Source organism: Mus caroli, chromosome 7, assembly GCF_900094665.2.
Source record: "Mus caroli chromosome 7, CAROLI_EIJ_v1.1, whole genome shotgun sequence".
Classification (NCBI taxonomy): Eukaryota; Metazoa; Chordata; class Mammalia; order Rodentia; family Muridae; genus Mus; species Mus caroli.
In genome coordinates this window covers 67,628,961-67,643,460 of record NC_034576.1, presented here as the reverse complement: position 1 = coordinate 67,643,460, position 14,500 = coordinate 67,628,961, and the positions used below count along the sequence as shown (strand labels likewise).

Genomic DNA, 14,500 nt, shown 5'->3' with positions numbered 1-14,500 from the left:
GAAGTTTTCTATCTTTGTTGGGTCTTTTTGTGGTTTAGGTATCAGAGTAATTGTGGCTTCATAGAATGAGTTGGGTAGAGTACCTTCTGTTTCTATTTCAGTTTTAGAATTCTTTCAGGATATTTACAGCTATTGCAGCATCGTCTAATTTCCTGATATATTCATCTGTCCACATCGCATACCCTTGATGAATCACACTCTAGGTAGCTGGGGTTTCAGCCCTGAGCCACCAGGCCCAGCCTTCTCAGTGTTCTCATTTATCAAGTCTGCTTTTGGTCTTGAATCTAAAAGGTCACTATGCCAAAGTTCACACAGATTTACTTCTGTGTTCTATGGCGCTGTGTTCTGTAGTTCTATAGTGCTGGCTCTCATTATTGGCATGTGTCTCATTTTGCATTGCTTTGTGCACAGTGTAAGGTCAAGGTCAAAATCCACTCGTTGCTTTGTACTGTCCCAGATGGCTTGTATCACTTGCTGTTAATCTATTGGATTATTGTAGCCTCTCCTGAAAATTGATCACAGATGTGTGGAAATATTTCTGAACCCTCAATTCTGATCTCTGTCTCTAATATGTATATGCATTAGTTGGTTATAGCTACTGTAACAGAATACTGCAGACTGGTGGCTTACACAGATCTCATAGATCTGGAGGCCACAAAGCCAAGAAGAAAGTCTGGTGTCTCCTTATCTCTTCAATTCTTAGCATGTAAAATGGCCACTCTCCACTATGATATCATCCTAGAACTTTCTCTTTTATGCATGTGGATTACTGATCTCTCTTCTTTGATAAAGGCACCTGTCCTGCTGGTTTAGGCCCTCATCCTAAATGTCCCACTTTAACTTAGTGTATTTATGTTTAGAAAATACCTCCAAATACAGTTACAGTCTAGGGCAGTATGAATGGAACTTAAACATATAGACTTTGGCAAGAACACAGACAAGCCCATGACAGAGCTGTGCCGTGTAATGCTACATCAGGAGCCTTGGTGTACACAGTGTTATTGGTGCATTGCATGGGTCTTAACATTTCCTTATAAATCGTTTCTCTTGGATCAGTAGTGATGTCTGACTTTCTCTCATGGATTTATTATTTGGGTGTTCTCTCTCTGATGGGATCAGAGGTTGGTCAGGGTATCTGACGATTCCTGGTTCCTCACTCAAGTTCTCGGACCACCTGTAATGGTGACGTTCACTTCAGCCACAAACGCAAGGGTGCTGTGATTCTTCCGTTCGTCTTTTTGTTTGGTTGTTTGGTTGTTTGGGTTGTTGTTGTTGTTGCTGTTGTTGTTTTGAGCACGTGGCTGGGAATCACTAGAAGACTGTTAGGCTGCCAGGTAATGAAAACCTAGGGGGTTCTGGCAGTGTGGTCGGTAACCTCACAGAGAAGCTTCTTGGAGCCCAAGACTTTCCCAACCTCAAGGCCTGGTTCATTTTCATTTGCCCATAAAGTTTCCCCTGGAGGCTGTTAACCAACAATCTAGCGCGAGGCATGGAGGACATCCACAAACAAGAGATGGTTATAGTAGTTCTCAGAATAGAGACCTAAGCTTCTGCGAGTTCAGGCCTTACAACATACTCCTGGGTCTCCCCTGACCTTGGAAAGTAGCCTGCTAGTTCAACAATCAGCACTCAAGTTCTTGGGAAGGAAGAAGTCTCCACTTGTCCCTGCCTCTGCAGACCTTGGAGAGCCCATGGCCTCTGATTATCTCATGCTAGCCCAGAAAGCCTGCCATGTAGCTTACATGGTCAAGGGAGGAAGCCAGAAAGGAGAAGGGAGCAGAGACATGGGCTGTGTAAACTCACCATGGTTCAGGATCCCACAGCCCATCTGCTACTGTCTGTGGTGATCTCCCTCAACCTCGCGTACTCGGATCTTCCTGACTGCCTTGAATATTCTCATTGCTTTGATATTTTCACAGATGTTATGATATTTATGAAGAACAGTGTGATGTTTGGATTCTTTAATTTTTCTAACATTTTAATCATTTCTTCCTGCCAGCTTTTATTTCCCATCCCAATGTGGATGGCTTTTGCAAAAAATGATCTGCATTGTTGGCCTTCTCAGCTCTCTTTGGTGCCCTTGCTTTGTGAGTGTAGTTCAACTGCCTTCCTAGATGTAGTTTCAAAGAATGAGGGCCTGTTTCTTGCATGGAGGGAACTGTGGAAAAATGCTTTGGGTTAAATAACATGGACAGTCTAGAGTATCAGGTGTGTTAAAGCAGGGCCACACGTCACACAATACAACATTTCAGTCAGCCATGGACCTTACATGAGATGGCCATCCTCTAAGATTAAGTTGCCTGGTCCCTTTGTGATCATCTTAGTTTGTGTAAATATACTCCGTGTTTACCCAATGACAGAATCACCTAACAATATTCCATCATTAAATGACATATGACTGTGTGCTCCAAGCTGTCTGAAACTCCAGAGGTAAATGGCCAGAAAGCACATACATGTATTTATATGCAAAAGTGTGGTCCCTCATTGCTTGGCTCTCCCTGTCTGTAGTCCCAACAAGTAAACTAATAAGCAAATTCCCCTGCCACAGAATACTATGTCAGATTGTTTTTAGTTATCTTCCCATGGCATTACAATGTCTTCAGAGGAGATGCTAACTTTCCCTACCCCCATTCCTGTGCACCAGAGCCTTCCCCCTTACATCCTCTTTCCCCTGAGTATTTGGTTTAGCTGCAGACTTTAAAGCTCATCCAATTTTAAATGCCAGATAGCAGCACAGAAGAGATTAGCGAAAGATGCCCCAGTGTTCCGTTATCTGCAGGAGTCTAACCTTGAACCCAGGACACAGGGATTCAGGTGGCAGGAATTGAACTATTTCTCCATCTCTCAAGGTATCTTTAGAGTTGGCATCACCATTATGGAGGGTTTTTTTGTTTGTTGGTTGGTTGGTTGGGTTTTGGTTGGTTGGTTAGGGTATTTTGTGCAAACCACAGCAATAATAGCTAGCTGTCTGTTACCCTTCATCTTGTTAATGCAGGAAAGAGGACCTGTGTGGGCCCCTCTTGTCAGATGCTGGCTGAATGGCATAATTACTGTGCCTGGCGCAAATCATGTGCACCAGCAATGGAAGGAGTAGGATCAAGGTCTCCTAGAGGTGGAAAAAGCAATTTCTAAAGGGAAAAAAATGCAGTGGGAGGAAGAAACCAAGCAAGCAAATCAAGTCCTGTTCCTGCTTGAGACCTTGTATGATCATAATTCAATGCACCTTAATGGTTTTCATCGGGGGCCCTTAGACACTGTGTACTTTCTGTTTCTTGAGAAGAGAGTTTAATAAGAGGCTCTGTGCCAAGTGGCTGCTGTACTAGCAAGGCACTGTCTCATCAGCCCACCCCTTTCCTAGTCAAGGGAAGCTCTGCTAGGCTTGATCAACCTTTACGAGGAACAAAATGTTCTATGCAGTCCACCATGCGGTCCAATCTGGAGGGCCTTTGTTAGGGATGGGTAGACATGGTTTTTACGAGTAAACAATGAGTGGACACGAAGCACTTCACTGAATCTTCATGGTGGCCATTGTTACCTAGCACCAAAACCAGTATTTGTGCCTCACCTCCATTGCATGCCTGCCACACAGAAAAGGCGGGAAAGCTGTTTGAGCATGCTAGCCGCATGCTTTGATTATCCCCTTTTCTTCCCAAAAGGCCCTCACCTGCTTTTAGCACTGTGTTGCTGTTAGAGGACTTAAAATCGTGTTCTGCTTCAACAAGAAATATCAGTGAATGAGTAGCAGCCTCTAGTAGATAATATAGATGATTAGAGCTTGTTGGCGGGCACCTGCTGCCAAGGAGATGGGAAAATGCATTTAATTACTTAGAGAAATGTAAAGAGTTCTGAGTAGCCTTGCTAGGTGCCTGTGAAATCACAGATAGTGTGGGGTTTGCCTCAAAGAATTTTTATTTTCCCTCCTTTTGGGGTCTGGCGATAAACGCAGAGAGGTCATCTACACAAGCATTTGAACATTTCTTTTCTGCTTTAGTCATTTATCTCCATGACTCCAAGGCTTCCACAGAAAGTTGCACTTGCCATATTCCAATGGCATCGGATTTACTGAAAATCTGAACCTCCTAACGGGCAGAGCATTATGTCACTGCGGAGCGAGGCTTCACCAAGGAGATGATTTTCATCTATCTTCTAACCAACAATAAAAATCAACCTTCTTATTTTTCAGAGCACACAGCCTTAATGGCACAGCCATGTCTATATATTCCTTCCTGACCTTTCTCTGATTTTTATATGTGCATGTGCTCCACTGAGATGAACATCTTTCTAGTGCTAGGTAGCAGAATATGCCACTTTGGCATAAGGATTACTTCGAGCTAAAGCACTTGAAAAACAGCAGCTGTGAGAAGGGCAGCCTTAGCTCCTCTCTTCCTTTGAAAACAGGAGATAAAAACTTTCAAGTGCAAGGTGCCTGCCCACAGCCAGAGAAAGGAAACATTACTGGGTCCTGGCCAAGAGGTCGCAGTCAGCCTCTTCTTATAATTACTCTCCTTTAGCCTTCCCATATAATTTAGTTACATTTCCACAATTACCTCTTTGTTCAAATACAAAAGCACCTAGGTCTTGGGACTTCTTCTTCTTCTCCTTCTTCCTTTTTCTTTTCTTTTTTTTTTTGGTTTTTTGAGACAAGGTTTCTCTCTGTAGCCCTGGCTGTCCTGGAACTCACTCTGTAGACCAGGCTGGCCTCGAACTCAGAAATCCACCTACCTCTGACTCCCAAGTGCTGGGATTAAAGGTGTGCACCACCACTTCCTGGCAGTCTTGCGGCTTCTTTGAAACTTGGTTTTGTTATGGCTTCTTTGAAACTTGGTTTTGTTATTTTAAAAAAGGGACTGTGTCTCCTTCCACTTGGACTAAAGGTGTATACGTTTATTTAATTAACCTGTCTCATGGGCTGCAGGCATAGCACAGTAGCAGCACATTTGCCTAATGTATGAGAGGCCCCAGATTTGACCCCCAGGCCTGCAAAAACCAAACTAAATTTTAAAACTGCCTCATGACTTTAATTCTGCAGCCCGACCAGGACCCTAAGAAAGTCAACCCCTAAACAGAAACTAACAGGACCCACGCACCCTGCCAGACCCTGTGCTAGGTCCTTAGCAAACAAATCCCAGCTAATTCTTTGAATTTGGAATTCCTTGGTTTCAGATTGTTGGTCTGGAAGCTGAAATTTGGAGTGTGGGTAGCTTTTCCAGAATTGTAGTCTAGATTCCCTGAGGCCAAAGTTATATTCTTCAAGGTCACCTTGTCTATGTTCTACCTATCTGTTTCTCCATGAATGAAAGTAATAAACGAACGGGCCCCACAGGGTTGTTGTGAGACTGAAGAGGCAGTGTTTGCAAAGGCATTGACTCTTGCCTTTGCCACCTTCAGTGTTAGGACTTCATCGTTTCCATTGTCTGTTGGAAGTGGGATGCAGGGTCTGGGTGACCTTCTCATTGCAACTTCTAACCTCCATTTTAATAACATCATTCTGTGCCTGTGTTTTCTCGTCTGCATCCTGGATGGCGTGGAGAAAGGTGTTTTGAGATTTAAAACTGTATCCTTTTTCCTGTGTTTTGAGTCATGATCATCTGCTGTCTATGTGGGGGTGCTGCTAAAAGATGCTGTAGTTTCTAGTCTTGGGTGCTAGCCTAGCTTCTGGAGTCGCATGGTTCTCTGTGAAGAAATTAACACAGAAAATACTGAAACGCAGCCTGATGGCTGACAGCAGCTCTCATCTTATTTTCCATTTCTCTCTTATCTCTTGGCTGCTGAAATTGTTTGGCTCAAGGCACAACTGATCCTTCTGGAGGGACCTTTTTGCAGGTTTTTTAGATCGCAGGAGGCTTTGATGAACTTAAATACAGATTTCAGTGTGCAGGGAAACTGAAGCAGATGAATGGAAGAGTGTCATGATGCCGTGTTTTATTTAGTTGGTCTTGGTCCATTTTGTGTTGCTGTAAAATAATGCACAGAGTGAGTAAACTGGAAATAGGAGAATTGTCTTCCACTCGTGACTCTGAAGGGTGGGAGGACTAGGGGCCAGGTATCACATCTGTGGGGCATCACTGTGTCGTGAGAGGTTTAGAGAGTACAATGGCAAAACTGATTTAATCTTAACTCATTACAGAGAACATGGCATTCATTCACTCATGAGGACAAAGCCCTCTTCAGTGGGGGGGATTACATTTCCAACATGCAAGCTTTAAAGGACACATTCAAACTGTTGCAGCCTCTGCCATTGCGATCAACCTTTGATGATGTCTTCGTAGACCCTGTATGGAATAGAAAGTTACTGCTCAAAGCTCACTAGATTTCAGAACACTTGAATCACAACATGGGGTGGGATTTTATATTAGCATTGCAGGTCCCATTATCAGAGTGCATTTTCATATTGAATTATAAACAAAAATTTTATGCTGCTTACATTTAATGAAATTTTAATAAGGCCATGTTTTGGTGTTATTATTCAAATAATGTGATCTGAATTGCTTTCCTCTGAATATATTTGCATTAAGGAGGAAATCAATTTGAGTTCGTTCTCTGAATAGTTTACCTATTTTCTTGGTAGCTTTAAAAAAGAGAGAGGAAAACTCAGTTCCGTTGTCAGTAAATGGAGAAGAAACCCATTTGCTGAGATCCACAGCAGTAATAGCAACAGACTGCTGATGGTTTGAGTTAATGAAATGACTCATTTTGTCTATTAGAGTTGCACAATTTAAACCATCTACAAACCACACACACCACAAATTATAAAGGATGATAGCTCTTCTCTTTCTTATTGAGATTTTAAAGCTTATATATTAAGAGAGAGAATTAAGAAATTCACATTATTGCTACTCCCAATCATTGGTAACTTAAATTAAACGGTAATCTCTGGAGAGAGCAAGTGCCTCTGGGGTTAACATTCCTCTAACATGTTTCTGCTAAAATTGTGGATGTGGGTCCGCGGCAGTTTTCCCAAACATGTCTTTCAAAAGGTCAGCCCACATTACCAAACTAAGTCACGTTATTGGCAATGCTTACGTGGTTTCTCATGGTCATCTAACTGAAATTCAATAAAGAGAATGTGAACCTGAAAATAGCAGAAGTCTTGCTTTTAAGAATAACTTCTCTTACAGACTCAAGGGATTGTATAGAAATTAACTGGCCAGGTGGGAATGAACTCTGCCAAGGATAGATACCGGGACAGGGTCCCCCTAGTCTTTCATGTCCGCATTTGGTGCACAAGTCAACACTTTTTCTTTTTATTTGGGGGTGGAGGGGGTGTTTTCGAAACAGTTTTTTTTCTGTGTAGCCCTAGCTGTGCCGGAACACACTCTGTAGACCAGGCTGGCCTCGAACTCAAGAGACCTGCCTGCCTCTGCCTCCCAAGTGCTGGGAGTAAAGGCGTGCGCCACCACTGCCCCGCAACACTTCTTTTTTTTTTTTCCTTGACTTTCCAGGTCTTTTCCTCCTCTCCCTTTATTTTCCCACCCGCACACATTTATCCTTTGTGTTCCATAGACAAACTTTGTAGCTTAAACACTAACCGAAAACTATTAGACGTGTCTAAACAGGTGTGACCTAGAATCCAACCGCACACTTGCCGAGAAGTTTTGGTTCTTGTTTTCTATTTATATGAGCTCATAAACACCATTCGATTCTCATTAAAACTGGGGATTGAGCCCAGGAGGAGCAGCCGCCACTGCCGAGGCCCTCCGCGTGCGCAGTAGCTATGGAGAGTCCCCGCCCCCGCAGGCTGGCTCCTAGTCGTATCGCTCCGCCTCCCGGACGCAGCGCGCCGGCGACGTGACGTCACGCGCGCGCCGCAGCTTCCCAGAGCCTCTGGGGCGCGCTCGCTCGGCGGAGTCTCCTGGCAGTTGCTGCTCCCGATCGCGGCCTGCTCTCCGCCGACCGGGGACATGTTGCAGAAGCCGAGGGGCCGCGGCCGGCCCAGCACGCAGGCTGATCCGGAGCCGGACTGGGGAGGCGCTGGCGAGGAAGGACCCAGCACGTCCCGCGGCGCGGGCGGCTCCTCCCAGGGCTCCCGCGCTTCCCTGTCCGCCCCGACCGTGGGGCCGCGCACCCAGAAGCAGCTGGAGCTGAAGGTGGCCGAGCTGGTGCAGTTCCTGCTGATCAAGGACCAGAAGAAGATCCCGATCAAGCGGACGGACATCCTGAAGCACGTGGTGGGCGACTACCGGGATGTGTACCCCAACCTTTTGAAGCTGGCTGCCGAGCGCCTGCAATACGTGTTCGGGTACAAGCTGGTGGAGCTTGAGCCCAAGAGCCACAGCTACATCCTCATCAACATGCTGGAGCCGGTGGAGGCAGATGCGGAGATGAGGGGCGATCAGGGTACCCCCATCTCGGGCCTGCTTATGATAGTCCTGGGGCTTATCTTCATGAAAGGCAACACCATCACCGAGACTGAGGTCTGGGACTTCCTGCGACGGCTCGGAGTGTACCCCACTAAGAAGCACTTAATTTTTGGCGACCCAAAGAAACTCATTACCGAAGACTTTGTGCGGCAGCGCTACTTGGAGTACCGGAGGATACCCCACACCGATCCTGTGGACTATGAATTACAGTGGGGCCCGCGAACCAACCTGGAAACCAGCAAGATGAAAGTTCTTAAGTTTGTGGCCAAAGTCCATAATCAGGACCCCAAAGACTGGCCCACACAATACTGCGAGGCTTTGGCAGATGAGGAGAGTAGGGCTAGACCTGCAACTGCGAGTGCCCCAGCCACATCCTCTTGAACTCTTTTGAGTTATGGTCTGAGGGACTTCGGAGATCCAGTATAAAAGAACAGGGGAAAGGGGGTCGGAAGAAGCTTGATTCTGCTACGCATAAAGGCCTTGGAGCGTTAGGATGTGTTGCAGGGTTTTTTGTTTGATTTTTTTTTTTTTTTATTATTATGGTTTGGAGCTTTAAATTTTCATTGCTAAAGGGAGGGAAGAAATTTTTCATTTAATTGTCTTTTTGTTTATAAAGAGTTTTCTAACTTTCTAAACCTAAATGAAATTGTAGTATGATGTCAAACATATTCAAGAAGGAACACTTTGGTAAATTGCTTTGATGTTCTAGACGATAAAGAAACAGGGTAGCTATTATCTTAATGACTAGTTCCTGGGGAAAAATAAAAGTCTTTTTAAAATTGAAAATAAAATTGTTTTAGCTTCTTGTCAACACAGCTTTAAATATGCATATTCTGTTGGGTGTGAGCACTTGTGGTCCCAAGAAATCTATGTGATGTGTTTTCTGGCATTTTTATATTCATAATCATCACTCGGTTATCCTATGGGCTCTACTTAAGATTCTTTTCTAGTATAACAAACACTATACTTTTGAGTCAGTTCACCATTAGTATTATTGTTTCCCTGTTAGAAATTTCGGCTAAAAAGGAAATGTCATGATTCCAAACGTTTTTTTTTTTTTTTTTTTTTTTGCCATGATACCAGCTAAGTCAATGGTGTTGCAGAAGTGTGTGAATGTGTATTAGAGCAAGTTGTAAAAATCGTTAGGGTGATGTCTGGTGCGGACAGACCAGTGTGAACAAAGCTACCACAAGATGAGGGGCACTTTATGTTGCTATAGGTGAGTCAGGAAACAAGTTCACAGATTCCTCGGAGTTCTTCATCGTATCTGGCCAAACACTGGGCACAGGCAGCTTGTTCTGAGAAGAGTTGCAAGTTTGTCATCAGAAGAACAGGGTGGCAGTGAGGACAGGTGACTTTAATCAGCCCTCAACTAGAGGAGTCTCTGGTAGCTACAAGGTCTGAAGGGACGAGAGGGGCTACTGATTGTTGACTTGTGTTGCAGTAGTGTCCTAGGTTGCTTTCTCCAGCTGTGACATACCATGACCACAGGCAGCTTGGAAGGTAAGGGTTTTATTTCAGTTGTAGTCCATCACTGAGAAATCCTGGAGGATGGAAATAAAGTAGAGGTTATGAAGGAACACTGCTAACTGGCTTGCCCAGCCTGCTTAAACAGCTCAGGACCACTTGCCCCATGGATAGCATTATCTACAGTGAGCTGGGTCCTCCCACATCAAAAAGCGATCAAGAAAGTTTTCCACCTGGTGAAGCATGCTCTTAATTGAGAGTCTCTCTTTCCAGATGACCCCAGTTTATGTCAAGTTGATTAAACAGCACGAGGAGATCTGGAAATTTTTAGGCAAGGACTAGTTTATCCTTGAATCCCCCTTTTTGGCTACTTTTTAGGTTAGTGTATGAGTTACCTTCTGCCCATGGGCTCCTGACCTGAGTCAGCTTTTGATTGTGCTGTGCTGCTTAAGTTGTCCTCTGTGCCCGTTGTCTCAGAACTGTCAGATACAGCAATGGTATCCCGGTTTTCCGAGGGCTTCACGGTTTACTGTCAAGCTATTTTGTTGGAGATGCTGTGCTACAGTAGAGGCTAGATAAGCTCTTATCTTTCTCGACAGATTCCAGGACTGCATATCATGCCATTATATAACTTTACATGCATGTGCACGTTCAGGGAGAATATTTTTTCCTTTTGTGGGCGTTCATGGCTTATATAAGTGGCCTTGTGTCCTTTATCACAGCGGTTTTTTAACCAGCTATTTTTGACGTTACTGTATCTTTGAAGTTACATGTATACATTGAAGTTAATGTATGCAAGATCTGATTAATTCATTTTGACTTCCTTTCATGAAGGGAGAGTACAACTTTCTAATGTCTTCCCATCAGGGAGGTGTGTGCCTCAGGAGTTCAAGCCAGAAGCCAACAGTTATCAGTGACACTTGCCAAATGGCTCCTGAACCTATCCATTCGCTCCCTCATCAGCACCTAGACAGTTCTTACTGTTTTTGCCAGTCGCCCCACGCTCTGCAACCCATGTGAACACTCAGCTTTTACAGCCCTGTGGTGGATGTGGGTGCATCGCTAATGCTTCACTGTGCCATCAGCTCTCCTGTGGTGACATTAAGCATCAGCCTGCCTTTTACTCTCCATTTTGACCATTAGATTTTAAACAGCAGATGTTTTTGTTTGTTGATTTGTGAGAACTCTTTGTATCTTCTGTGCATCAGTCCAGTCGCAAATACCATCTGCGTTTTTGGTTTTGCCATATTTTAATGTGTCTTAATTATCAGTATTGTAGCCCTGTATTTTGTAATACCTCTTTAAAATTCTAATCTTAATTATGAAGGTATTTATTTTTGAGAATTTCCTACTAAGTACTCTATTTACCTTGATCCTACCCTCCCCACTTCAACTCTTCCTATGCCCCCCCTCCCCCGCCTCTTTCAAAATCCTAACTGCTGAGAACATTAGACTGACCAGTTGGGATTAGACAATCAAGTAAGGGACTCATCCCTGAAGAGGACTAATTCTCCCTCTCAGCCATCATTTAATAGCCTGCGGTTCTTCATCTAGGGGTGAGGCCTTAAGAGATTTCCCCCACCCACACTGGAGTATCAACTACTATTGTCATTTTTTAGATCATGTTTAGGCAGCCATATTGTTAAGATTATGTAGGCTCAGCTTCTCTGTCATCCGTAAAGGACACAATCTCACTGCAGACATCCCAGTTCTCTGGTTCTTATAACCTTCCTGCCCCGTCGTCTATGCCACTTCTGGGCCTTGGGTGTGGTGGTTGAGCACCCAGTGTTTAGCTCTTCTCTGCGTTCTGAGCAGGTGAAGATTTTGGTGATAGTCTCCATCCGCTGCAGAAAGGAGATGCTTTGATGAGGGGGGAGGGCTGTGCTTGTCTGTGGATTTAAGGATAAGTGTTGAAAGTGGAGTTAGGAATTACAGTGGTTTAAGGAAGTAGCAGGAGTAGGTTCTTCTCTAGGGTTCTTGACGTCCCCAGCCACAGGTGAGTCTTATAGTACCAAGCATGAATTCCCTCCTATGGAGTGGGTCTTAACATTCAACTAGACAGCTGTTAGTTATCCCCAAGATGGCAGCTGCCACTCTGGCACCCCTGGGTGTGTCTTGCTATGGTTTATGCTCATAGGCTTTGCACTGGATGCCATTATTAACTGCTTTTCTATCTTGGCTGTTTTCACAGCATCTCTGGGTACTATGAAAGCTAGTCCTCAGGGAGAAGGCTTCTAATTCAAGTGACCAAGAGCAATGACAGTAGCCTGTTATTTGGGGGAGTCTCTTTGACTCCTTTGACCAACAACTCAAAGCCGTTTCCCACGGCTGGCACTGTGTGCACACATTACGTATGCATGTATGTATGTATGTATGTATGTATGTATGTAGATGAAGTGCATAGTATGTTTCCCCATGACCTTTTCAAACATCCTAAGTGTTCTTTATCCCTTCCCCTCCCTCAGCCCTGCCCTCCAGCATCCTTCCCAGTTAATCCCTCACTCTCCCATTTTCCCCTTTCTAGGAGCTCACTCTTCCCTCCTCCCCACTGCCCTTTTTATTTTCCTGGTATCTGTAGCTACTCCAGTTTATATACTCACATCTAAGGATTCAGAGTTAGGATTCACAAACAGGAGAAAATATGCAGTGTTTGTCTTTCTGGTTCTGGGTTAGCTCGTTCGGTATAATGATCTCTAGCTCACTTTGTTTGTCTTTCATTTTTCCTTTATATATGTATAGTATTCTGTAGTGTTTATACACCACATCTTCACTGTCAGTATATCAGCTGAAGAACATTTGGTTTGCTTCCGTTTTCTAGCTATTGTGAACAGAGCAGTGAACATGGCCGCACAGGTGTCTATGGAATAGGATGGGGAGTGGTGTAGTAGGTCATGTGATAAATCTACTTTCAGTTTTTTTGAGGATTCTCCACACTGATTCCTATCATGGCTGCACCAGTTTGCAAACTCAGCCGCAGTGAATGAGGGCGTTCCTTCCCCACCACACCCTCCTCAGCATTCACTGTCAGCTTTTTTATTCATTTTAGCCATTCTGACCCGGCTTTAATGAAATCTCAAAAGTAGTTTTAATTCGTATTAAAGATAGTTTTGTGTCTTTTTGGAGAATTCTTTGATTAGATGCTAGCTCACTTTTAAGAAGTTGTTTTGTTTTGACTCTTAGCTTTTTGAGTTCTTTGTAGATTCTGGATACTCTGATTTTGACACTTAAATCTAGGCCATTGGTTGTTAGTTTGTATTAGATCAGTCCTTAGCCTAGGTTGACTAATGTGTTTTCTTGATAAAACTTGAATTATGCATTTTTGACAGGAATATCATAGAAATGGTGCCGTGTTATGTTTTCAGACCCTTATTGGGTGATGTAAAATTTCAGTTTGCACTTTCAGTTTGCAACTCTGGTTAGTGAGCTAAGACAAGTACGTCTCTAGTCCTCTCCAGTCACTATGAACTTTTCATTTCCTTCTTTATTAACTTACATAAAGGTATTTTTGAAATCCCCTAGGTATTAGATGTCTCAACAAAATCTCAATGTGGATCTAATGAGACAGGTCAGTGTGTAAAGGCATTCGCCACCAGGGCCTGAGAACCTTAGTTGGATCCCTGGGACCCACCCTGCAGAAAGAAAAAGTTGACTCCTGGAAGCTGTTCTTAACCTCAGCACAGTGCCCTAATTTCAGTGGGTTTACCTATTTATATCTGTATTCACCCTCAGGTTATATCACGTAGACACAATCACAAATTCCACCCGATTTGGCCAATGAAAGCCCTTTGTGTGTTTAATCTTTCCCCTTTATTCTTGCACTACTTTTATTTTTCTTTAAAGTACAAGATCACCTTACTTGAACTTTGCCTGCTCTCACCCTGGTGGAGGTGGCTGTTTCTCCTGGGAGTTCCCATGCCTTTGGAAGACTGCAGTTGAGAAGCAGGGTTGCTAGGTTTGCTCCTTCCTGGTGAAGGGCTTCCGCCAGCACTCTAGGTGGCAGAATTGTGGGAGCCATCTGCTCACTGTGTTCTCAACACCGAGGTTACATCTGCAGTGCCATTTGTACCCCAACCCCACTGTCTCTAGTTCTTCCCTTCCCACCTGCGTACGTGTCTTTCCCAACAGAAATCTATATCCTCGGGCTTTATCCTAACAGTGCTCCTCTCCCCTCCCCTCCCCTCCCCTCTCTCTCTGTGTTGGTAAGGTATATAATGTATAAGTACTTGTGAAGACAGGATAACCTCAGATGCCATGTCTCTGGCATTATCTGCTTTTTGAGGCAGTTTTCTTCACCCACCTGGAACTTGCTGGATAGGCCAGGCTGGGTGGGTGGCCAGCAAGTCCTGAGGAGTCTCTTGTCTGCACCCACCTACCAGTGAGATCGTGAGCATGCACTTGGGATTTTTCACGTAGGTGCTGGAGATGAGGCTCAGGTCCTCATGCTTGTGTAGAAGCATTTTGCTGACTAAGAATCTCCCCATTCTTGCTTCCTCTTTTTTTGTTGTTGTTGTTGTTGTTTTGTTTGTTTGGTTGGTTGGTTGGTTGGTTTGGGGTTTTTTTGGTTTTGTTTTTGTTTTTTTTGTTTTTTTTTTTGTTTTTGTTTTTTGTTTTTTTTTTTTTTTTCGAGACAGGGTTTCTCTGTATAGCCCTGGCTGTTCTGGAACTCACTTTGT

At 44.1% G+C, this 14,500-nt stretch overlaps 2 protein-coding genes across 2 annotated transcripts in view; both read left to right on the top strand.

Moving 5' to 3' along the window:
- The window catches only part of Fam189a1 (family with sequence similarity 189 member A1), a 401,022-nt gene that overhangs the window by 278,532 nt on the left and 107,990 nt on the right, over window positions 1–14,500 (top strand). The gene's annotated exons all lie outside the window — the stretch shown is intronic.
- Window positions 7,794–9,146, top strand: Nsmce3 (NSE3 homolog, SMC5-SMC6 complex component). Its single transcript, XM_021167782.2, has one exon. It carries the CDS (start codon window positions 7,902–7,904, stop codon window positions 8,739–8,741), a length of 840 nt encoding a protein of 279 aa, XP_021023441.1. The 5' UTR covers window positions 7,794–7,901; the 3' UTR covers window positions 8,742–9,146.

Excerpts from the sequence above, each read along its gene's own strand:
- Nsmce3 (XM_021167782.2), top strand. The coding sequence starts at position 7,902 with ATGTTGCAGAAGCCGAGGGGCCGCGGCCGGCCCAGCACGCAGGCTGAT.